The 23,761-nt window shown below is 40.6% G+C and overlaps 1 protein-coding gene across 2 annotated transcripts in view; it reads left to right on the forward strand.

Annotated features, from left to right (window-relative positions):
* Window positions 1–23,482, forward strand: part of RCL1 (RNA terminal phosphate cyclase like 1) — a 40,899-nt gene extending 17,417 nt beyond the window's left edge. The window contains exons 7-9 of one of the 2 annotated variants that reach the window (XM_068666467.1): window positions 2,075–2,231; window positions 7,739–7,842; window positions 23,428–23,482. In XM_068666467.1, the coding sequence (XP_068522568.1) occupies window positions 2,075–2,231; window positions 7,739–7,842; window positions 23,428–23,467 (301 nt within the window). In that variant the 3' untranslated portion in view covers window positions 23,468–23,482. Of the gene's footprint in view, window positions 1–2,074; window positions 2,232–7,738; window positions 7,843–13,171; window positions 17,873–23,427 lie in introns of those variants that run through there. The other variant, XM_068666466.1, reaches the window with a different exon arrangement.
* The last annotated feature ends 279 nt before the right edge of the window (window positions 23,483–23,761 follow it).

Consider the following 23,761-nt stretch of genomic DNA (forward strand, 5'->3'; position numbering starts at 1 on the left):
GTTTCCAATGCTAATTGCCAGGGATGAGTAAGAACAGCAGCCTATCTGTGCCCAAACCAAGCTCTGATTTCAGAATACAGAATGTTGAACTCTGTATCCCTTGCACAGTGACAAAAGCTTCAGGAAATAGATCTGAGCATCTTCTTCCACCTGTAATGTTTTTCTGAACAAAAACTTCCTGGTTCTGTTTATAGAATTTACAGAAAAATGTTTGTGCAGATACTTCCTAATCCTGTCTGCATATGGATGAGGCACTAGATGATTTTATTTTTTCTTTAGGCAGTTTGCCACATGCTACTGAATGCTAACAAAATCTGCCAGTAGTTATAATTACTAAAGAATATATGTCGAAGCTGTAGCCCCTAAGAAATAACATCTTTGACTGTGATCTTGTCTTGCTGTCTAGATCACTCTCAGTCAGAAGGAAAGAAGAAAAACATCTTTAGCATATCTTCTGTGTTGCTTAGCAAGTACAGACAGTTGAATATATGTGGGAATCACTGATAGCTTTTTGTTCACTCCCTACTGAATTGCCTGTAAAGGACTTGTTCTTTGACGCTTAAAGAGTGTGTTGTGGTGGTTTTACCCTGCTGGGCAGCCATACTCCACCAAAAGCACTCTTTCACTCCCCAGTGAAACAGGGGGGGGAGAACACAAGCAAAGACCATGTGGAAGTACAAAGGGAAGAAAAAGAAATTCTCTACTTCCCATCAGTGAGCAATGCTCAGTCACGTCACGGAAAGCAGGACGTGACATGTAGCAGTTGTTTGGGATGACAATCTTCGTAACAAGAGCTGCACCTTCTCCTTCCCCTTTCCCACCTTTTATTGCTGATCGTGACACCACATGGTGTGGAATATCCCTTTGGTTGGTTTAGGTCAGCTGCCCTGGTGATGTCCCTTCCCTGCTTCTTGCCCACCCCCAGCCTGCTGGTTCTTGTGAGGCTGGAGGAAGTCCCGATGCAGTGCCAGCACTGCTCAGTAGTAGACACAACACTGGATTGATACTAGTGCTGTTCTAGCTACAGGTGCAGAGCACAGCACTGTATGGATCACTGCAGGGAAAGTTAACACCATCCCAGCCAGACCCAGTACATGTGTTTACTAGTGATTTTGTTTTTGTGATTTGGTGATGGTGGTGTTCCTTACTGCTCTGGGTAGGTTTGGGGTCAGTGGCATTATTTTAATTAAGTTTGGGTAGTGGAGACAGCAGGAGTCCAGAACTGTGGGAAATCCTGTAAGTGGAGGGAAGTTAAGTTAACCTTATTTTGGATGGCTAGCTGTTAGTGTTCTTGTAGAGTCTATAAATACAAAGATCTTGTGTTTTTTTTCCCTTGTTATAGCTTTTTGATTTCTCAGCAAGCCATACTCAGACATCTGTTACTTTCTTGTAGCAAAAGTGTTTAACACTCACAATAGCATTTTTTAGGATCCTAAACTCTCAGTAAAATGCATTTTTTTTTTCTTCAAACTATATGTTCAGAATTCTTGTGTGGTTGTAATGATTTGGATGGTATTGAGCTGTAAGTGAAAAGAAGTGACTGGAAATTCAAGTAATATGAATCAGGTTCTTTCATCCTCTTTCTTGGTGCTAGGACTATGGTCTGATCTTGCTACATGGTAAAGCTTCCAGGGAAAGAGATGGATTCCTAAAGAAAGTCAGTTTTGGTTCTGAACATGACAGAGAAGAAACTCCAGATACTTTAGAAATGTTCATCAAAGATTAGTTAAGTAAATGTGAAAGATACTGTTGGTTTTGTTTGTTTGTTTTTTTAACAAAAAGTGTTATTTCTGAGGTTTGATTGTTTTGTTTTTTTAGTTACTTTTCTTTTTAAAGAGTTTGTGCCAGGAATATCCAGCACAGTATATTTGGTGCTAATGATACTGGGTTTAACTTCTAAATTAATGTTTTTTTCAGGATGAACAAAATGTATAGAACAGGAATTTTGTCAGTAAGTCCACATTTCCAGTAGTGTCTTATGAGTGGAGCTGCCTGTGAATTGAGGAGGAGGTTGACATTTCTTCTTGGCTTCTTAATCAATTTTGTTTTCAAATCAAATGCACTTTTCTTACAGATCTCCAGGATTTGGCATGTGCCTTATTGCAGAAACCATCAATGGCACTTTTCTCAGTGCTGAGCTAGCCTCAAATCCTCAGGGCCAAGGAGCAGCTGTGCTTCCTGAGGAACTTGGCCAGAATTGTGCTAAGCTGTTGCTTGAGGAGATCTATAGGGTAAGTGGCCAATATGTTTTCTGTGTATAGCTGAAGGGGAAGAAGGTGATGATACATTGATGAAGCAACAGGTGATTTGGGGGGTACCCTCAGACAGGCTGAGTTCCAGAGAAATGATCTTATGCTATAAGCATATTCTTGATCCAGATTAGGAGTGGTTTTGAATGGTCACGTACTGGTATAATGAGTTACCCTGCCATGTTACTTCTTGTGTCCAGGATATGTTAACTACAGATCATAGTAGAGACAAATTTTGCTTTCATTGCCTTCTGTCTGCAGCAGAGGTCACTTGGCTTCATGTGGTCACCTTGCATTTTTAATCATAAGACATAAGTGGTAATGCTCTTAAACTAGCAGTGGGAATGGGATTTTGTGAGTGGGAAAATATAAGAAAGAGGAAGGAAGGAAAAAAGTAGCTAGCCTCAATACTGGCCACTTCACTGTGGCAATAACAAACTCGAATGTCCTGAGGTTTGTTGTATGAGGAACTGGCTAATTGGTTTGTTAGAAAGGACGTAGGACAGTTTCCATAAGAATCTTAAGTGCATCACAGTTTCCCACAGCATGATTATTTTTATTAAAATGCTTGTTTTCATTTGTGGTGAGACTTCTAATAGATGACCACCTCTCGCTCTAACAAATTATTTAGCAATTACTGAGCTTCTGATTTAATAAAGAAGCTATCCACTCTTGTTGTGTATCTCCATAGATGTTAAAATAAGCAGTTGTTAGTGCTGACAAAACACATTTGGCCTTTAGGAGGCAGCCATCTACAGATTGTACTCAATGAGTTAATAAATAAAGATTTATTTGATCTGAACTAGAATAACCTGTTAGGACGTGGCAAATTATTTATATAAAAATGCCCCTTTGTCTTAGACTTTACATTCATCCCAGTGGATAGGTTGTTCATCTGTTATCTTTTGCTTTCTCTGCTGCCAACACATCTTCATCTGTCTGAATTACCAACCTGCCCCCTTGTTCCAGTCTTCAACTATGTCTTTATTTTTTCAGGGTATGGTGGAACTCAAATATAACCCTAACATTTCCACTAAAAAGTATTTCATGTATTCCCTCCTGTGTCTAAAACTTAAATGCACCATGTCTTAAATGCACCATGTTGTTAGACTTTCCCTCTCCTCTTAGATGCAAGTAATGAAAAAGATTCCAAAAATATTCTTCAGTTTGCCTTTCCAAACAGCTATATCACAGAATCACAGAATTTCTAGGTTGGAAGAGACCTCAAGATCATCGAGTCCAACCTCTGACCTAACACTAACAGTCCCCACTAAACCGTATTCCTAAGCTCTACGAAGATACAGATGCTTACGAAGGACAGTGTCATTCAGAGAGACAAAGAATACTAGTACTATTACAGGTTTGCAAGAACTCTTCTGTCCATACAGACTGGCAATGCTGTTACTGGTAAAACTGCAAAGGATCATTTTTAGTCCAGGGTTCTTGTCTCAGAAGTGCCACAAACAATTTTTTTTCCTGGGTGCAGGTCAGACCCCTTGTATTTGAAAGTCTAGCATGCATGGAGAGCTGACAGCCAGTGAAACCATCTCTAAGTTTCTACTAGCAATTGTGTAGCAAGTTAGCTATTTTTGAGGGGTGAATTGGAAAATCTTACTTTAAAAAAAAAAAAAAACAGGTAAAATTCAGTACACCAGTTACTTTGTGTAGACCTCTTGGAAAAGATGTTCAAGCAGGCCTGAAAATCCAATTTCGACATGTTTTTATCAGCAGCAATAGCTACTCTTTTCCCTTGAAAATAATCGTCCAACACTTGACAGATTGAAACTACTGCCGGGAGTCTGTCCAGATGATGTACTTTCTGCAGAGTCAGAAGTCAGAACTACCAAAACAAAGAGGACTGAAAAGGCCATGACTAGATGATTTTAGTTTTGGACATAATGCAGCCAGTAAATGTGTTCAGTCAAATTCTGCAAAGCAAACCCAGATAGTACATATCTCAGGACAACAGAAGAAGGTGTTTGGGGAACAGATAAGTCTTTGAATGATTAACTGATGGGGCAGGGGTTTTCACTGTGTTTGAAGATCAGACTCTTAGTGAACGAGGCTGCTAGCTGTGGCCTTCTGTGACAAAGTTGGCACTTGAGTTAAGGAATTTATGTTATGACACTCCCACAGAGTGCTCATCAACAATTAAAAAAACATATTTTTTATTTTTTTTTGCAAGCTTGGGTCAGTTTGATCCAGTGTTGACACGAAAGAGGATATAAAAACATTTCAAAGTGTGTGATATTTGCATGTTTTGAAGGTACTGTGTATTATGTTGTTGTTTCTTTGCCTATACAACATGTCTGGAGAAACAGAAAAAGTTGGGAAAGTTATGCATGGGACAAGAACAGACTGCTTTGAGCAGGAAGTCCTTAAGACCCACTCTCTTTACACTCGGTACTCACTGAAAACAGAGCTTGGGAGAATTGTTCTCCCTGTGCTTCAATTGCCTGTTTACTGCTTGAAACTGTTTCTCCATCTGTGCCTTATCTGTAGGTACTGTGCTGCGGGGGCTGGAGAGGTTTTGTTAGAAAAGAGCATCCTGGCAGCATTGAAGATGATTCTCTGCAGAGGGTTTTAGCAGTCAGGGTCACCCACACTGCTACTGGAGTTCATTACTGTTTAAAGGGTCTCACAGGCATCTCTTAAAGTGCTTGCTTAATGCTTGCTATTAGATGAACTTTACCACCTAGTAAATCTAAGGATTTGAGTCTTGCTGTGCTAAGTGCTAAATGGTGCCTATTACTAAACCTTCAAAAAGAAATTGAAGAGGGCATGTGATTCTGGGAATCTGCGGAGCTTTTTTTAATGTATCTTTGTTGAAGGAAGGATATCAGAGCTAATTGACTAATAGTAAATGGCACAGTGCTAATTGCAGGGGCCCTGAAAGAGGGACGTGGAGTAACTAGTTTTGTCTTTAGAAACCTCTATGCAATTCTTACCTAAGCTTAATTGTGGAAGGGCAATAAAAAAGGCATCCTTTTACGCATTTGAAAGGAGCTAGTCATGGGAACTTTATATAGTAGGTGATTGGCAGAGTGGAAGGGCCTGGAAGAACTGGAAACAAAATGAATGCTTATATTCCTAATGATCAGGGGAAATTGGGGAGGACGTAATACCTAATTAAGACTGAGCTCTTCTGTGAGGAAAGTTACAGTTGTTACGGGAGCTTCGGAGGGCATAAGGGGTGAGGCTGTTGTTCTGTGTAACTAGAGGTAATACAAGTGAAGCATTTCACTGAAGGCTTTGAAGATGACCTTGCTTCAGTGCGATATGTCTCAGCTCTATCCCGCTGAAAACAGTTTTGCATTTCACCTAATGAATGATACACCTCAGGGTGTATTGAGGCATGCAAGTGTACACCACAAATGTAAGAGAGAAAATTGTGTGTATCCTAAAGTGTTAGCAAGACTTAATTAAAGCTGGGTTCAAGCTCTGGAAAATAATCCTTTTCAAAACACTGTTGTCAAATGCCCAGAGTTATTTTTGTTCATGCATGTAGACTGTGATATTTGTATTGCAGCATTTCAAAATTGACTGGATTTTAAGTGGCCTTTGTCTCTACTTATGTCCTGGATCCGTCTCTGTTGTCAATGGAAACAGTAATGGAGAAACTACCATAAACTGAATTAACATGAACTACAAGCTGCATCCTAGGCTGGTAACAGTGCCAGCTGTTTTGGAACAAATGTCAGCAGTTTGGCTCTGACTTTGCCCATCCCATTTCTAGTGGGAGGATTGTTCTTTTTGCACTCCTGAGTAAGCAGCAGGTAGATTGAGGGAGAAAAGTTGGCCTCCCTGGGAGTGGCATTTCTTTGTATTTAAGTTGACACAAGCTACTGTTCTGTCAGCATTGGATTACAAACAAATCACTTAATTTGCCTGTATGGCAACTGTGGGAATGGGCATGACAATACAGTGCTAATGCTTAATAGTAGGGATGACTGACTCATTGCAGCAAGGGAGATCTTGTTAGCAACTAAGATGTGATGGATACATCATGTGTTGACATATCATACAGGACATGGTAGTCTCTGCTGATTGAAGCTTTTTTATATAATAGGTCAGATAGCATTAGGTTGAATACGTGAACCTCTCTCAACATTGGTGTGGTAGATTCACATAGTTTAAATGACAAGGGCTGCTGTAAAAGTGTGTTCCTATGAGTTAGATCATGGTGGTATACGTAATGAAGATGTTTCCTTCACTGTGGTATACTACCTGTTAAATGAAGTGCAGAATTTGTTTTTTTTAAAGGGATGGGACTGAGGCTTCTCATATTGATACAAGGCCATCTTGAAAATTAAACATTTGGTATCTCTCCTTGGAAAGGTCCTTCTTTCTGTACTCTTACTGGGCAAGTGTAATCAAGTTGTCACATCCTTTTTTTTTTTAATCCATTTATTCCAAAATTTATTTTGCTCCTCCCTTGCCTTTTTGAATGGTGATAGCTAGAAAATGATGACAGTTTTCTCTTTGCCCAGAAAGGTAGTTGCCAGTTTACCTCATTAGAGAGTTCAGTTTTAAAAGGATGTCTCTGCAGTTTTGCTTTTTCCAGAGAGCCTGTTCAGAGGGTTTAGCATCAGTTCTTAATCTGCAGGATACTGTTCACTGACTTCATGGGGCTTTGGATCAGGATGAACATGAGGAAAATACAAAGTAATGTTATGTCAGAAATTTTCCTATTTTCTATGTATTTGCATAGTCATACCTAGTAAATTCTCCCTGCACTAGTACTGACTGAAGGCTACCCTTTTAATTTGTTCAAGTTTTGTAAACAATGAAAGCCTAATTTGGATATTCTAATTTTTATATTTATCATAGTAGTTAACACTTTCTGCATACAAAACGATTTACCATGCACGTATGACTGATTCTTGTACTTACTTGACTGTCATATATGTAGTTCTACATAGTGGCTCTTTCACAAAGCAATAAAAATATTCCATTCAATTATAGATATGCAAAACCACAAAAATTAACAGTAGGGGCTTAGGAGGGTGTATGTCAATCAGTTTTTAACTTACTGTTTGCAGCTGCTAAGGCTGAACTATTGTTTGTCTAAGGTACTGCAAATCCTGTCATCTTCAAATGTGCTGTGCTACAATTTATTAAGTTATTTTCAGTTTACTACAAAGAGTGGAAATGCAAATGTTCATGTCACCTTCCTGCTCATGGTTGTTATTAAAGTTCAGAAATGTTTCGATTTTATAGTGTTGGAAGAGAACAAGTTAGGAAAAATGGGTGTTTTTTTTAGTGTGACACGGTTGTTGGTTTTTGGTTGAGTTCTGTTCCTTTCCCAGCTTGTCAAGTGAAATTAATTTATCATCATAACAAAATCTAGATTTTTATCTTTTTGGACCATGAAAATTGAGAGCACTAATTCAGCCTTTTTTAAGTATATCTTTCTCCTCTGTTACTCTTTTCCCATCCCAATTTCTGGTTTGTACAGAGATTAATTATTAAAACATTTTGGTTTGCAGGGAGGCTGTGTAGATTCAACAAACCAGAGCCTTGCTCTGCTGCTCATGACCCTTGGACAACAGGATGTTTCCAAAGTCCTGTTAGGACCTCTGTCTCCATACACGTAAGTTGTTTTTGTTCAGTTTAATTGCCTAGTCTTGTTTAATTTGGTAGTTTTATGGCAGATATTTTCTGTAGGGAAGATATTGTCTAAGTCAGAACAACAGAACAACTTGTACCCATCTTCAAATAAGACAGGTGGTGTAAGTTACCTTATACTTATTTCTACATGTTAGAAGATTGTTTCCTTACTGTTTTATATTATTCCTGATTCTGAGGCAATGACAATTACAGAGATGGAGTTTATTGTTGGTTGTTGGTCTCGTATTGTATGCGTACGTCAGTTAGCTTTTTGTTGCCTAGCATACGCTACCTTGTTTTCCTAGTGATTTCTCTGGAGCTGTGGCATTAAATGGCATGTTTTGAATGGCTAGCCAAATGTTAAAGCTGTGACTGTCCAAAGGAAAAAGCTCAAGAGTTCACTTTCTGGAACTATGTGCAGCCCCAAAGCTCTAGCCCTGTCGAACAGTGGAGTTTAGTCATGTCCTTTAGTCTTGAACTTTGTTAAAGATTTGTCTGTGGCTGGTACTTGTTCAGAAGATACAAAAAGAATAAATTTCTCATATTGTTAGTTTCAACACGCGGGTAGGTAAAGGGAATCCAGCATCAAAAATTTCATTTGCTCTAGCAGAATGATGAGTGGCTGACAGTTATTCATAGAGACTAAGGCATTTTTTCTTTAAGCAAGATGGGGGCGGGGGTTGTTTATCTGGCAATGGTGTCAAACAATAAGACTATGAACTGTCCTTTTTCGGTTATCATGGTACCGGTGCTGTATATGTGAAAGGTACAGTACTGTGATAACTGAAGAATGGTGGTGCCATCACATGAGATCTAGAAATTGCCTAACTGCTATTCTCAACAACTATTATCTTGGAAACAACATTCATCAGATTTTGAGGGGGAGGACAGAAAAGCTTCCCATTGCAGGGGTAAAGTAATCCCATCTGAAGAGCATATGCATGTGAAAGGCATACAAAGTAGTAAATACCAGTGTTTGAAGTGCACAATTAAGCAGGTGAAACAAAGCAATGACATGCATTGCTCAACCCTTTTTTTAATACCATACAAGTCATGCAAACACACTATTTTATTTTGTAAGCAGGCTGATTTCAAATGGATGGCTTGTCAGTTCTGCCAGGCTAGGTAGTGCATGGCAGGGATGAAGGTCAGGAGCAGACATTCTGGAGCAGCATGTGTTACATGAGATCATGCAACTCTTCAGTACCCTCATGCCCTCACTAACGCAGCTGCTAAAGGGTTAAGAAATTTGGCCCTTAAGCGGCTCATTAAATGCACAATTTAGTTTTTGAACTAAATTACTGTCATGTTCCATTTCATTGTCTCTCTTTCCCTCTCTTGGGACTGTGACATCTCTGTATTTAACACTTTAACCTCCAGACTCCAAAGCTGGAGTGTATAAACCATATCCACTAGGTTAAGTTCCCTGTGTAGCACAGCGTAGCATGGATGTCAGTTCAGCTGGTGGATTAGAGCACTGTGAGGGGAATATGTTACTCTGGAATACATCCACCACAATGAGGAAATGTGTTCCACATTTGTGCATTTCCCTAGCAGATGTCCTTTGCCCCTGCTAATGTGGAGGTAATGCCGTGAGCAGTGCTGTCCTGAGGAGAGACTCCAGTCCCAAAAAGGCCACTTGGTCTGTGGCCATCTGGATCATCTTCTCTGATAATGTATTCCAGATTTCACAGAAGTGAGTGCATGTCTGTCAAGCTGAGCTTAATACTGGGTGCTGGCTGTGCAACCACATTGCTGAGTTGTGCACAACAACGCACTTTAAATCAAGCAAGAAATTAGGGTCTTGCAAGATGGGCTAGTCTGCATGCAGGTGAATTGGCATGAAGCAGGAACATGAAGAAGAGCAGCAAGAAAGCACAACTACCAGCTTGAGTGGCCTCAGGGAGGAAAAAACTTTGGAGCACAAGTACAAACAAACTGCGTTTGAGAACTGCTCAAGAGCTGTGTCATGCAGGCCACCAAAAATGTCAGGGGAAAACCTGACAAGACTGAGATGAGTGAAGGAAGAAAAGGCAGCCATAGAAAGAAAAAAGGAAGAAAAGCCACAGCCTGAGGGAAGACTTGCCACAGAAGGTGGCACCTGCCTCTGCTCCATCATCACCATTGGTGTTTATTTGGCTGCCACCAGGGAAGTAACTGTTGGCTGGGCAGGGCCTGTGGCATGGCTCATGGCACGGACACTCACTGCAGGCATGCTAGTGTCCTACCCCAGCCCTGTTAAGCTGACCTCCAGACCTGGCTCCAAGGCTGGGGGTTTCAGCCAGAGGGAATGGGAATAGGCACAGCCCCCCTGCTCTCACTTGCCCTTCCTCCCTCCTCCCCTGGGTGGGCCATGACCAAGGCCTCCCCTTCCCCACATAATGGGCCAGGGTGGCAGCAGATGGGGGCTGGGATCTGGTACTGAGGAGCAACTTGGTCTAGGCTTGAGAGCAGAGACTTCAGGCCAGGTCTGGCAGGGTCAGCTCTGGCACCCTTGTGTCCCCTGGTGTGATGGGCAGTCTGGGGGGACTGTGAGTGAGCTCCCCTGTGCCCTGCTCTGTTTTTGGGGTAGAGGAGCAAAGAAGCTGTTGTTGGTGCCCAGGTCTTCTCTGGTGGTGATTGGCAAGCTGGTCACTTTGCTATGACAGCAAGCTAAAATGTGTGAGGTGGATGTGTTATCTTTGCTGTTTAGCAGGCTTCTGGGAAAAGATAGCAATTCTGTAAACAGACTTCATGCCTTTTTTCTTTTTTATGGTAGTACAATGATTTTTAATTTGGAGGTGGCTTGCCCTGAGGAATATCTCAGGTGTGGCTCAATTAGCCTGGCTTAAATGAAAGTGTTAAGCTCTGCCTTGTTCTTCTGCCTGAAAATACAGACTAAAATTCCAGCAAAACAAACTGTGCTGTACTTCTCAGTCCTTCCATCACTCCTCTTCTGTACATGTGTGTTTGGTGCATCCACCTCTGTAATTTGGGATGTAGACCTTCCCATACCTAACCTGTATCAGCCTCAAGCTAATACCAACCCACTTCCTACTTCATTTTGTCACTTATCCTTGTCTCTTTCCCCTCTTTTTGTCCTGTTTCCAGAGTTCTTACCTCTTCCCACTGCTCGCAGTCTCCTTCCTGGTCTCCAGGCAGCCTCCCCTCCCCTCCCATTCCCTTAAGCCTGTCTCATTTACCCCGAGACTGTGGCAAAGCCCTTTTGCTTTTTCACTCTGTCTTTACTCAAAAGAATAGGCAGATCGGCATGGAAGCCTACAAACATACGGAGAGGTACAGGCTGAACCAATCCCATGAACATGTGGCAGATCTTGCTGGTCAGCTCCAAAGATTTTTCCCCAAAGATTTTGGTTCCATGCTGCTTTTGTGCAGCATTTGTGCAGCTTGTTCTGTGCCCTCCTTGCTATTCAACACTGTGTTCCTGCTGTTTTGGGCTCGGCTGCTTGCATGTCACAGTGCCAAAGCTCTGGGAAAGGACCCAGCTAACAAGGAGGCTGGTACATAGCTTTTGCCTGTCAGCTTTACTGAAGCATTTGTGCCAACATATGCCCATTTGCCTATTATAGCAGCAACCAGAACCCTTGCAGCTGGGGAGGCATAGTAGAAAGGCACTCTTAATTTTGTCCTTTAAACTGTTAACCCATTCAAGAAATGAGAGCTGGTGCCTGTAACTTGCTGGTCACTAAGCCAGGAAGGTGGGGTGAAAAGGTTTACATAACTGAAGGAGCCATGTGCCCATGTTCACCCTGCAGAGGTATTCAGCTGACTGCTCCAGAGATGAATCACACATCTTACCAAGCACAGACCAGTGTCGGTAACAGCAGCATCTCTTTGCCAAGCTACTGCTGTTTCCCTCCTCTCCCCGTGTATGTATCCAAGCACAGGAGCAGCAATACTCATGTGGGTAAAGCAAATTCTGTTCCTGCAGCTCTCACTGTGCTTCATGTTTGGATACTCCTGAATTTCTGTGATTAAGAGGTACCAGGAGGCCCTGTGATGTTTAAGTGAGGACTGTACTGTGCTCTCGGTCTACTCCTTAGCATTTTGTGGGTACTTTCTGTTGATTTAGGTTTATGACATAAGTGTGATAAGTTTGTGATGATGTTCTTAGCATGCAAAGCAGAGGTTTTTTATGAGTGCCAGCTGTACAAATGTGTGGACTGGAACTTAACCTAAAAATACTACATGCTAATTGATGTAGGAGATTAAATATTAGTTCAAGGCTGCAGACTAGCCTGTGACTGTGACTTGAAGAGACTAGAATTCTGTCATGAGCAATTATTACTTTTATATTTGTAACACTTTGGTGCAACTGCTTATTTCCTGTTTTGAAGAAGCTAGTAAGAATGTCGTCTTCAATTGTTTTTTTGTTTGTTTGTTTTGCTGTTTCTATTTGTTAGTTCTTTTTTATGCTTTTCACTATTTTTCCTATTGCTGCTCCTCTGGTCAGTATGCGTTTAGAAGGACTGTGTCCATTTAGTCTCTTTATGCCCCCCTTCTAAAATGATGAAAGGAAACTACTTTTGTTTTTTTCTCCTGAAAATCAGCAGAGAATAGAACAGAAAAGCTCAGTTGGAAGGGACCTACAGAGATCATTAGGTCCAACTGCCTCACAACTTCATGGCACACTTAAATTAAAGGGCGTTATTCAGATGAACACTGACAGTCATGGGGTATCAATCACCTTGCTAGGAAGCTTGTTCCAGTGTTTGACCACCCTCAAAGGAAATAAATTTTTCCTAATATCCAGTCTGAAGAAACAGGAAGAATGAAGAATCTGGAAGTGATTCTAAGGAAACACATAACCCAGAAGTGGAATAGTTAGCAATACAAATCAAACACACGCTTTAGGATCTGATATCTCTTTTTGACGTATGCAAACCTTTTGGCTATTCCTATTCATCTTTTATTTCTGCTTTAAATACTGGGAGAGGATTACCATAGGTTGGTACTGGGTTCACATGACCCTGGTGGAGAGTCAGCATCGTGGGTAAGTGACCTTGCCTGGCTACACCTTTTTTTTTCTCCTGTCTTCCTTAATCACATTTCTTCCTTCACCACTGTTTGTCTTGCTGTTGGCAGGCATTCCTTCTCTGTCTGCTTATGTAGAGCACATGGTGATTTCAGTAGGGGTCACTAGCAACAATGCAAGTAAGAATTTTTGGAGCTTGTAGGTTTATTTCTCTGTACTAAGCAATCTTCTCCTGCTTATTGTACTCATTGTGCTTACTGCTGGAATCAGCCCTAGTAGGTACTGCTGGTGGGCTTTCTGTTTTGTTTCTTAAATTCTGTTGTTTTTTCTCCCTCAGAATTGAATTTCTGCGACACCTGAGAAGTTTCTTCCAGATCATGTTTAAAATTGAAACAAAGTCCCCTGAAGAAGAACACAAGGGTGGGGAAAAAGTCTTAATGACGTGTGTTGGCATTGGATTTTCCAACCTTAGCAAAACAATAAGATAAGAAGCGTTTCCAGACTATGAAATGGGGTGCCAGAAAAGACTGCAAAGATCTGATGAAAAAACATCTTCCCCCGTGCTTATTCTGGCAGAAGGAAAACCAGTGCAGAGGTGCTAAAGCTTGCTGCATGGAAACAATAAAGCTGACTTTAGGCTGTTTAGACCTGTCCTCTTTGCAAATGTAATGCCACTATTCTGTATTGCATGGAATGGCTGGCTGGAGTCTCAGCTGGCTTGGGGCTCTTTGCACTGTACTCCACTACATGGGACAGATGTGCCCCTTTTGTCCTCATGCCCTTTATTCTTGCATCCTCAAGCCTTAAATGTAGTAGGTGCTCTAGTTATGTCTATCTACAAACTTCACTCTTAGCTTTTTCTGAATGGTTTAGATAGAAAGGGGAAACAAGATTGACCAAAATAAGATTTGCCCTACAAAATAGATGGTCACAAGAGATACATTAGATTCTTGAGATATCTGTGGAATTAATATTGGCATTAAAGTAAAAGTACAAGCTGAAACTATTATTTTTGGCGCAACATACATTGTGTATAGAATTTGTCAAATGCTTCACTCCCACTTATGTTGACTAAATTAATTTTGCAGGAGGGAAAAAAATGCCTGCCTTCTAATTTTCTTTAATGCTAGAATACTGAAGTAGAGCTCACAGTCTGTGCTGATTTATTTTATCCTTCTCTGCAAAGATGGCATGGGAGGAGAAACCTTGACAGTTTCTGAATTGTCAAACATTCCTTTCATGTTTGGCATGTAACACACTGTAGTTCACAATTAGTTTTGAAAGGTAACAAAAAAGCTGTTCAGGGTTTCATGAGGAAAAATATATTCATTTAGTGCCATCAAGTTATGTGCATCTTCTCCATTTTGAAAGAGGAGTTACAGGCGATGAGCATTGTTTGGATTGACTGGTGGTAAAAGTTCTTATCTTGCTATAAATACTTATGCGAGAAAGAGTTTTGGTAGATTTCATGTAAACCTGTTGAGCTTAGTGCTGAACTCCTGACACAAGGAAGGATATTTATACTTGACTTCAGACTACACTCAATGTGTTTGGAGTAAAATAAAACCATGTCAAAAGCTGGTATATTTATAGAGCAAGTACTAGTGACTGTGTTATAATGGTCTTGCAAACTTCATCTGATGCCACTGTAAAGTGGGCATTACCTCTGTAATATCAAAAATGTGTATTGGACTGAACAGAACTTTGACAAAACATTAGGTATTTGATTAGTGCTTTATGAACTATTGGAGGCCATGAGTCATTTTTTGTACTGTACTTTGTTCTTGCTACATCTGTCTAAACATGTTTTGGAAAAAAATAAAGTATTTTGTCCTAAAAAAAATATTTTCTTCCCCTTTAAAAAAAGGAAACCAACTAACCTTTTCACCATCACTGTAAGATGGTACCTCAGGTGATAAAAGGCTATTTTAAACAGTTAAATAAAAAGAACAATTTGGAGTGGTGGGCAGGCAGTTGGAAGTGGGAGGCCATTTTTGTAACTTAGTACTCTTCCAAAATTTGATTTGCAGGTTAGCAAAACCAAAATAATTTAGTAAAAAGCAAAATTATTTGACTTTTTTTTTTTTTCAAATTACAACAGGAAGAAATCTGTGGGTGGAGAATAATAACTTCTTACATTGCTTCCCCTTGTAACCTAAGCAATAAAAGCTGGAAACTCTCCAAATTAAAATTACGCTAAATACAAGGAGCCATTGGTCCAAAAGCTGAGATGTACAAGCTGAGATCAATGGTGACCAGAATGAATGTACAAAACCTACACTAATTAAAGATGCAATTTTACAGCACAGCTCAGATTTCTAAAATCAGCCTAAGTAAAAATTTGAAAGTGTCACAACTTCAAAACTGGAAAGCTCTATTACCTTCTAACTTTTAAAACTCAGCTTTTGAAGTTGTGAGAGCATTTTCAAATGTTCCAGTTGCACCAAACATAGAAAGGGCAGTGTGTTGCCCAGGTAGCAGATTCCTTAGCAATAGAGTAATTAAATCATAAAATTACACATGCTTAACTACACCTCAGTGTTGAAGTTAGGCTGCTAACTCTTAGACCTGCTGAGAGAAAACAACCATATTGTGTAGCTCTACAACAGACTGCTTGCTCTGACTCAGAATTGCCGGTTACTTTACTCAGAAAAATATATGTATGTAGCAGGAGTAAGTCTTCTAGAACAGACGGTCTCTGGAGAAAGAGGAACAATTACAAAGGAGTTTTTAGCTAAGAGCTTTCTTAAAATTGTTTAACCTCTACACTGTGTGAAAAGTAGTTATTCGTAAATCCTTCAGATAAGATCTGTTTGTTTATTGGGAGAATGGTGATTAATACCTGTGTTGGTAGACTGATCCCATATGCAGTAGGCAGCTTCATTTTCAAGCTGTACAGAGGAAATTAGTTTCTGGCGAAGACAACTCACATTCTTCATAATCGCAGGCTTTGTTGTTAGGATGATTGTTACGAGGAAGTTTTAATCTCAGTCTGTCATGGTAGATTTAAAACTGGTTACTTGAATTTGTATGTGAGTAATTCTGTACTCCTTGCGCTATTCATCAATTTAGTTCATCCTTTTGGGTTAACAACTGTGGTAATATCCTTCTGCTGTGACTGGAAACTTTTCTGCTTACAAAAATCTTTAAGGATGGACAACAAGGGGCATAGGTATGGGAAGGGACTAGTTAATAGAAGTATTTTGCAATGTGTATTTTAATTGCAGTAACTTTAACGTTCAAGTGTGGACAGGGTGAAGAAAGCAGAGAAATGTTTTGACAGAGAACTAATCAGAGTAACTAATTAAATGGAGAATCTATTTCTTTAAACTTGCCTAACAGGAAAAGCTACTACTGTGATGATGTGAAAAGTATTTGAAAAATGTATGTTTACCTTGCACATGCTTCCACTTTTTAAATGTGTATTGTTAAACACTACTGCATTTCTGAGATGTGATGGTAGCTGTGCTGTCCCTTCTGTGTTTACATCAGAAAATTCATGTTAACTTGCTATAGAGCTGATTCTGGAGTAGCAAAGATTATGCTGAAGGTGAAATTGCTTCAGTCAAGACAGAGCAGTTTACTGAAGGTGTATGGCTGGAAGCCAGTGCAATAAATGTCTGGGGAAGCACAGAGTAGGTGAGTTAGCTAGGCCAACACAGTAAGTACATGGCTGTCCTGGGTAATGTTTTCAAAATGGTGATTATGTTACTGCCAGAGTATACTCTCTCTCTTCTTCCCCTACCCCACAGGTGATATTAAGAGTCAAATGGATTTTGTTTCAAGCCACTGAGACATACTTCTGCTGCTTGCAAACTCTGACATTCACTTCCCAGTTTTTCAATCATGCCCTTGAGACAGCAACAGCAGGGGAAGAGAAAAAGACAATAAAGAAAAGTACCAGCTGTCAGAAGGCATAATTTCACATATGAATTTCTTGCTCAATTTTTGATATTGTGTGACCATCTCCCCACATTCATTTTGCATGTCCGATGAACTCATTTCTGTTTATCCTAGGGAATACAGAGTAAGGCTGCTTCTATGTCAAAGCAACTGTGAATTTACAAAAAAAAAAAAAAAAAAAGAAAAAAGTGGAAGGGGCATCTTTTACAGTTACTGTTCAGTTCTTAGTAACCTTTTCAATGAAAGATCATTCTTGGTGGGTGGAACATGTACAATTTTCCTTTGGTCTGATCTAAAAGCAGTGCTGACAAGCTCCAAAATCAAAACAAAACAGAAAAGCACCACCGTGGTGCTTTTCAGTGGGAGGGGAAAAAAAGACAAAGTCCTGCAAGGAAGAGTGTGTGGGTTGAACTCTGCTGTGACAGCACTGTGCATGTCACGAAGTGAAGTCATGCACTGTGTCAGGGCATCACGATGTCCAAGTAGTCCTTACACTTGATAAATTACGATATTACAATTGAGACAGATTTGTTAAGGTTATTTGTAGTATATCTATATCAGTACATGTTAGGTATAAGTGCTAGTCTCTCTCATGGACTAGTAAAATTACTGTGTATACACCAGGAAGAGTAACCTGACCTATATTTCCTGTGTACTAAAGAGCATGTGCAAGCCAGGTCTAAATATGCATGAATCTTGATTATTGTGTGTGTGTGTTTTTTTTTTTTTTTAAATGTTACCAAAGTTTAAGTAGAAAAACATAAAAAGCTTGCAGCTTGTTTGTGTTTCAGCATTCAAAAGGTGCTTGATTCTGCAGTGCTTCCTGAGAGATTTCTTTAAGTATTTCTATTTGGAAACACATCTACAGATGGAGAATGTGAAGGAAAAGGTTTCTGCTATGAAATGTTCTTGAGCACCAAGTATAAAAATCAACATCATAACTCATGCTGCAAGTGCATTACCTTTTATTTCCACTTTGCTTTTTTTTTGTAACTTATGTATGTAATGTACTTTCAGAAAAAAATATCCACCATAAATCAGAGCTCAATAGGTGAGCCTAGGAAGTGTTATTCCTGTTTCTTTTGGAAATGTGTGTGTCAGGTTGTTAATAAAAATTCTGTTTCTTAATCTCTCACTACTGATGTCAGTAGCAAATTTTCCCTTGAAACAGTGTCAAGATTTTGTTCTAGTCTGTTCTAAGTAATGGCGTTTGTGTTCAAAGTGAAAAGAAGCTGATTTGAAAAGATCTGGCCTTTACCACAGTATGCAGAACATCTTAGAAGAGCAGGCTTCTATACAACTCACAGGGTCCTTAACAGCTTTTTACTCAGCAAAAGGGTGACAAGGGTGGAACAGTCTAAAGCTACACCATGTAGGGCCAACCCTGTCAAAAGAAGACTGTGGCAGCTGCCCAACTAGTTTTTCTTCTTTATTTTCAGTTTTGAAGTACAAATAAAGAATTATTTATTTATTTATTTACAATAGTTCAGTTGGAAGGGACCTTCAAAGATCATCTAGCCCTACTACCTGACTACTTCAGGGCTAACCAGGAGTTAAAGTGTATTAATGAGGGCATTGTCCAAATGTCTCTTGAACACTGGCAGGCAGGGGGCATCAGCCACCTCTCTAGGAAACCTGTTTCAGGGACTGACCGCCTTCACAGTAAAGAATTTTTTTTCCAAATGTCCAGCCTGAACTTTCCCTGGTGCAGCTTTGTGCCATTCCCACACATCCTGTCGTTAGTGACCAAGAAGCAGAGGCCAGCACTTCCCCTTGTTGGAAGAGAAGAGAGGAAGTTGTAGACAGAAATGAGGTCACCTCTTGTCTTCCTTCAGAGAAGTTAACTCAAGTGCTTTCAGCCTCTCCTCATAGGATATGCCTACCAGCCCTCTCACCAGCTTTATTGCCCTCCTCTGGATTTTTTCAAGGAGTACTGTGTTCAGTTTTGGGCCCCTCGCTACAAGAAGAACATGGAGGTGCTCAAGCGAGTCCAAAGAAGGGCAAGGAAGCTGGTGAGGGGCCTGGAGAACAAGTCCTACGAGGAGTGGCTGAGGGAGCTGGGGTTGTTCAGCCTGGAGGAAAGGAGGCTCGGGGGCAACCTTATCGCTCTCTAGAGGTACCTCAAAGGAGGCTGTAGCGAGGTGGGGGTTGGTCTATTCTCCCACATGCTTGGTGGCAGGACAAGGGGGAATGGGCTCAAGTTGCACCAGGGGTGTTTTAGGTTGTATGTTAGGAAGAACTTCTTTACTGAAAGGATTGTTAGGCATTGGAATGGGCTGCCCAGGGAAGTGGTTGAGTCACCATCCCTGGAGGTCATTAAAATATGTTTAGATGTAGAGCTTAGTGATACGGTTTAGTGGAGGACTTGTTAGTGTGAGGTCAGAGGTTGGACTAGATGATCTTGGAGGTCTCTTACAACCTAGATGATTCTGTGATTATGTCCTTAACATCCTTTTTATATTGTGGATCCCAGCACTGCACACAATATTCAAGGTGAGGCCAAACAAACATTAAATATAGCAGGAAGATAGATCACCTCTTTTGACTGACTGGCTCTGCTATGTTTAATGTACTCCAAAATGTACCCAGTTTGCCCATCGCCCATCTTGGCTGCCAGGTCACACTGCTGGCTCACGTTGAGCTGACTGTTGACGAGCACACCCAGATCCCTTTCTGCTGAGCAACTGTCCAGGCACTCGTCTCCCAGTCTATACCTGGCCTTACTCTGTCCCAAGTGCAGCACCTGACATTCACCTTTGCTGAATTTCATGCCACTGATAATTGACAATGGTCCAAGGTATCTAGATCCCTCTTGTCCCTCCGGAGAGCCAACAGCACCTCCAAGTTTAGTATCATCAGCAAATTGCCAAGGAAGTGTTCAACTCCTGCATCCGGATCATTGATAAAAATGTAGAACAGGACTCAACCTAGAATTGAGCTCTGGGGAAAAATCATTAGTGACCTCCAGCCAGATGTAGCCCCCTTCACTACAGCTCTTTGAGCTCTATTCAACTGCTTCATCACCCAGTGTAGCATGTACCCATTCATCCTATAGTCAGACAATTTCTCCAGAGCAATACCATGAGAGATGGTATCAAAGGCCTTACTGAAATGCAGAAATTTTACAACCACCACCTTCCCTTCACCCATTAAGCAGATGACCTTACTGTAGAAGGAGATAAGTTGCTAAGGATTTTCCTGTGATGATCCCATGTTGATTATGCCTGGTAATAGCTTTGTTTTTTAACTGACTTTTAAGTATCCCCTAGGACAATCTTCATAACTTTTCAAGAGAAGGAAGCTAAATGAACGGGTCTGGCTTGGCTTGCAGAGTTAAATAAACATTGTAAACAGATGGCTTGAAAACTTGAAATTAAGAAGTGTTCATAAAAAGGTGTAGCTGACAGCTAAGAGGGTAGATACTAGAGAATCCTCTTGGTGTTCTTTTCCCCAGCCCCACAGGTCTACACAGAAAAGAGTTGAGCAGTTTGATCAGAAATGCCTGAATGAAATACAGAGTAAAAACTTGACTGTGTTTATAGTGATGACATTTTCTTTACTGACCCAACTTTCAAAGAGCTGCTCTGAGAGAACTTGACTGAAACTTCTGCTTTCACACCTATTCACATTTTGGTGAAATCCCTCATTGATTTCTTCCACTATATGTCTTCCCCAGGCAAGAGTAATTCTTTTAATTAATTAACTATTTGAATTGTTTTCCCCAAGCCTTCAGCATATGAACATAAAGAGGTGCATTGCTTGCATTCATGTAATGAATCTCTTGGCATTTTAGATTTTTACCCTTCTGTTCCAAACTCTGTGATCTGAAGAAATGTCTTTGTGCCTAGAGTACGGAAGAATGAAATGTCTCTCTTGTATCGCACAGGAAACTAGACTATAAAATATGAGATCCACAGATTCTCATAACTGTCCAAGTATTTTCTTCACATTAGGAGCACTATAAACAGATTGCATTTCTACAGGCCCAGATCTCCCTGGCTTATTTCTGCTCTTTTTCTGTTGTTTTGTTGTTGTTGTTTGTTTGTTTGTCCATTTGGTTGGTTCATTCATTTGGTTTATTTGTATGATTTGTTTGTGTTACTTTGTCTGTATCAGATTCTTGTAAAGACTAAACCCTGCAGCTTTTATTGGAGAAAGGTTTACACTGCGGTGCATCCTAAGTGCTAGCTGGTGTCTTCCTCTGCTGACCCATTCTTTCTGCCTCTGTAATCTCCATGACTATTCCTACATCATACATGGAGGCTGGAAGAACAGCCTCCACTGTCATGCTGCAGGGCTCTGAGTTGTCGGATTATCTCCCTTCTGTCTGCTGTCACTTCCATGGCTTTCTCTGCAGGCTGTCTCTCTGGCCACTCACACAGCTGATGCATGTCTCTTTTGTCCAGTGATTAAATTGTAATGAATACTGTTCGCTTATCTGCATCACTGTGAGGACTCTCATTCAGATTTTAGAAAATGGAAAAACTACCAGATACAGTGGAGTTCAGCATAACTAAACGTGCCCTACTGGTCCCTGCTGTGGAACCAAAAGGATCCTCTTCATCTCTTCCATCTCAGAGGTCTCCTTGAAGGCTTGTCATCTTGAAGTCAAGTTTAGGACGAAGAGGGGTTGCTAATTACACGGAGTCTGGCCTCCAGACTCCAGGCACAGAGTATATTAGAGTATATTAGTACATTCTTCCTCTTTCAAAGGAAATTACAGTGTTCAGGAGGGCCTCAACTCTTCAGCAGAAAAACTGAGATATGGCATTTCCTTTACACAGTTTTTTGTGAATTTGTTCTAGCATTTAATCTCATACTATTTAAAAGCAAGCACTTATTTTACTTGGTCAGCTTTCAGCTCCTGGTTCATACCAAGCCAGAGAACCCTTAGTATCCTGTATGTTTGACTCTTTGAAAGACCTCAAAGTAAAAAGATTTCCGCTTTGGTATCAGAAAGACATATCTGACACACTTAAGAAAAGTAAGAGTCTTCTAGATGAATCCTCCAAGTTTTAAAGCAGAGCAAGAGACCAAAATACCTAACAGCAAAAATCAAAGCTTCTCGCTAGTTACTAAAACATACAGTCTGCTTTAAGATCAGTGGCACATCACACTATTAAACAGACAATGGGCATTTTCTTGTAAAGTCCAGGGGCTGTGTGTTGCACAAGAGAAAATCTTAAAATCTGGTCCACACTTACAAACCTGAAAGACTGTGTTATTTTGAGAAACTCTGTGATGGAAGCATACCTTGTGTTGTGTTTGCTTAGCGATGTTGTGGAGTTTTTTTTCTTTTAACCTTGTGTGTTCATTCTATAAGGTTTATACCACTGTCATTTCCTGACAGCACTGACAGCATTTGTTTAAGAGTAGGAGTTTTGGGGACCAACACAACTTTTTATTTCTTTGCTTTTCAAAGGAAGCAGAGCAGGGAATTACTGGGGGGGTGGGGTGCTAACTCCATTGCACAGCAGCAGAGGACGCAAGTGAAAATATATCCAAAATGAGGAAGGATTTGCTCACAGGTGGCTCAACTCACCTGTGAGGGCTTGGTTTGCCCCCACATCTATCCTTCTGGAAGAAGGTGCCCCAGCCTCACTCTTGTGGCTCCTCTGGCTGGAGGAGAGTCAGGCTCAATGCTGCTCCATGCTGGACATGGCATTTAACACATGGCAAAAAAACAGCTTTCCCTCATTTCTCTGGATGAGAACTCTTTCATGCAGTTAGGTAAACATTTGAAATTGATTTGGTCCTTAGCACAAAATCTGCCCTGGGAACAAAATGTTTGGAGAATACTCCCTGTGATGATCCAGCAGAGCTAACTGCTGCCCCTGCCTCCACACCTCACATGCAACTGCCTCAGTGGTGTCTTCTGCAATTGCCCAGAAGTCAGGTCAGGAAGCCCAACAGCCGATAACATGTATCCTTCTGCTTCGGCGAGACCTCTCATGCTTTATTTTGCATTTGTGCCTCCGTGTAAAGGAATACTTGCTGGAACTGCTCATTTAAAAATCCTTCCTCCTCCAAGAAGAGGAGATTGTGGAAGCTATTTCTGAATCCCCAAACGCCTTCCCTGAGAGCTTGACCATGTGGTTTATTTCCATTACGCTACAAAAGTGGAATGAGGAACCTATGTTTTTAAATGTAATAGCTGCTGGGTGCCATTCTTTGGAAATGAGAAATGAAAACAGCTGAATGCTGATTTATTATTTTAGTTACAAAGAAAAGACCCAACCAATGTGGTTGGAGTTCAAAAATAAAGGAGAAAAAGAAGAGGCACTAACACAGGTTTGATGATGTTTGTACCAGTTTGTTCCACAGCAACAATGAAAGTTAGTAGTTAATTAAAATGACGTGGAGCCTGACTCCACGATTGATTAATTAATTAAAGCAGGGCTACTCTAGTGGTGGCCAAGGGAAGAGACCTCTCTTCTTAGCACAAATGCTCCTTTGCTGGCTTGTGCGCGTCACGGGCTGTGTACCTTTCTGTACCTGGAGAGGGGCTGGCAGTGAGACCCCAGGTGGGCAGCAGTTGGTGGCTTCCTAAAGATGGGGTGGCTCTGAGCTTATTTTGAGGTCCAGACCCGCACAGAGGTTCTGAGCCCCAAGTTCTTTTAGAGATGGTAAAGATCAATAGTCCCTCCATTGTCTGCCAACAACATGCCAACTCCACTTATCTTTCACCAGCACCTCCAGAAGATTACAATCAAGTGGCTTACATCTCTGAAATCTAACTGAAGCATATCATATAAGAATATTTATAAGGTATCTGTCCTCTTCCTTGTTCCTTTCCCTCTGTGCAATTCTTTATTGTCTGGTGCTATCTGCTAATCAGGTGAGAACATAATATTCCACAAAACTTGTGGAAATTTACTTATTTATGGAGCACCTATACTTTTGCCAGTTTTAAATGAAATTGGCCAAAAGGTTCAAAAGGAAAGCAGCTACATTAAAGAAGTATAGTAGTGTATTTTTGCTCTAAAATATTTTGATATTAGAGTTTTGCCACTATGTTATTGTT

The sequence above is a fragment of the Anas acuta genome, chromosome Z, assembly GCF_963932015.1.
Source record: "Anas acuta chromosome Z, bAnaAcu1.1, whole genome shotgun sequence".
In the NCBI taxonomy this organism is placed as follows: domain Eukaryota; kingdom Metazoa; phylum Chordata; class Aves; order Anseriformes; family Anatidae; genus Anas; species Anas acuta.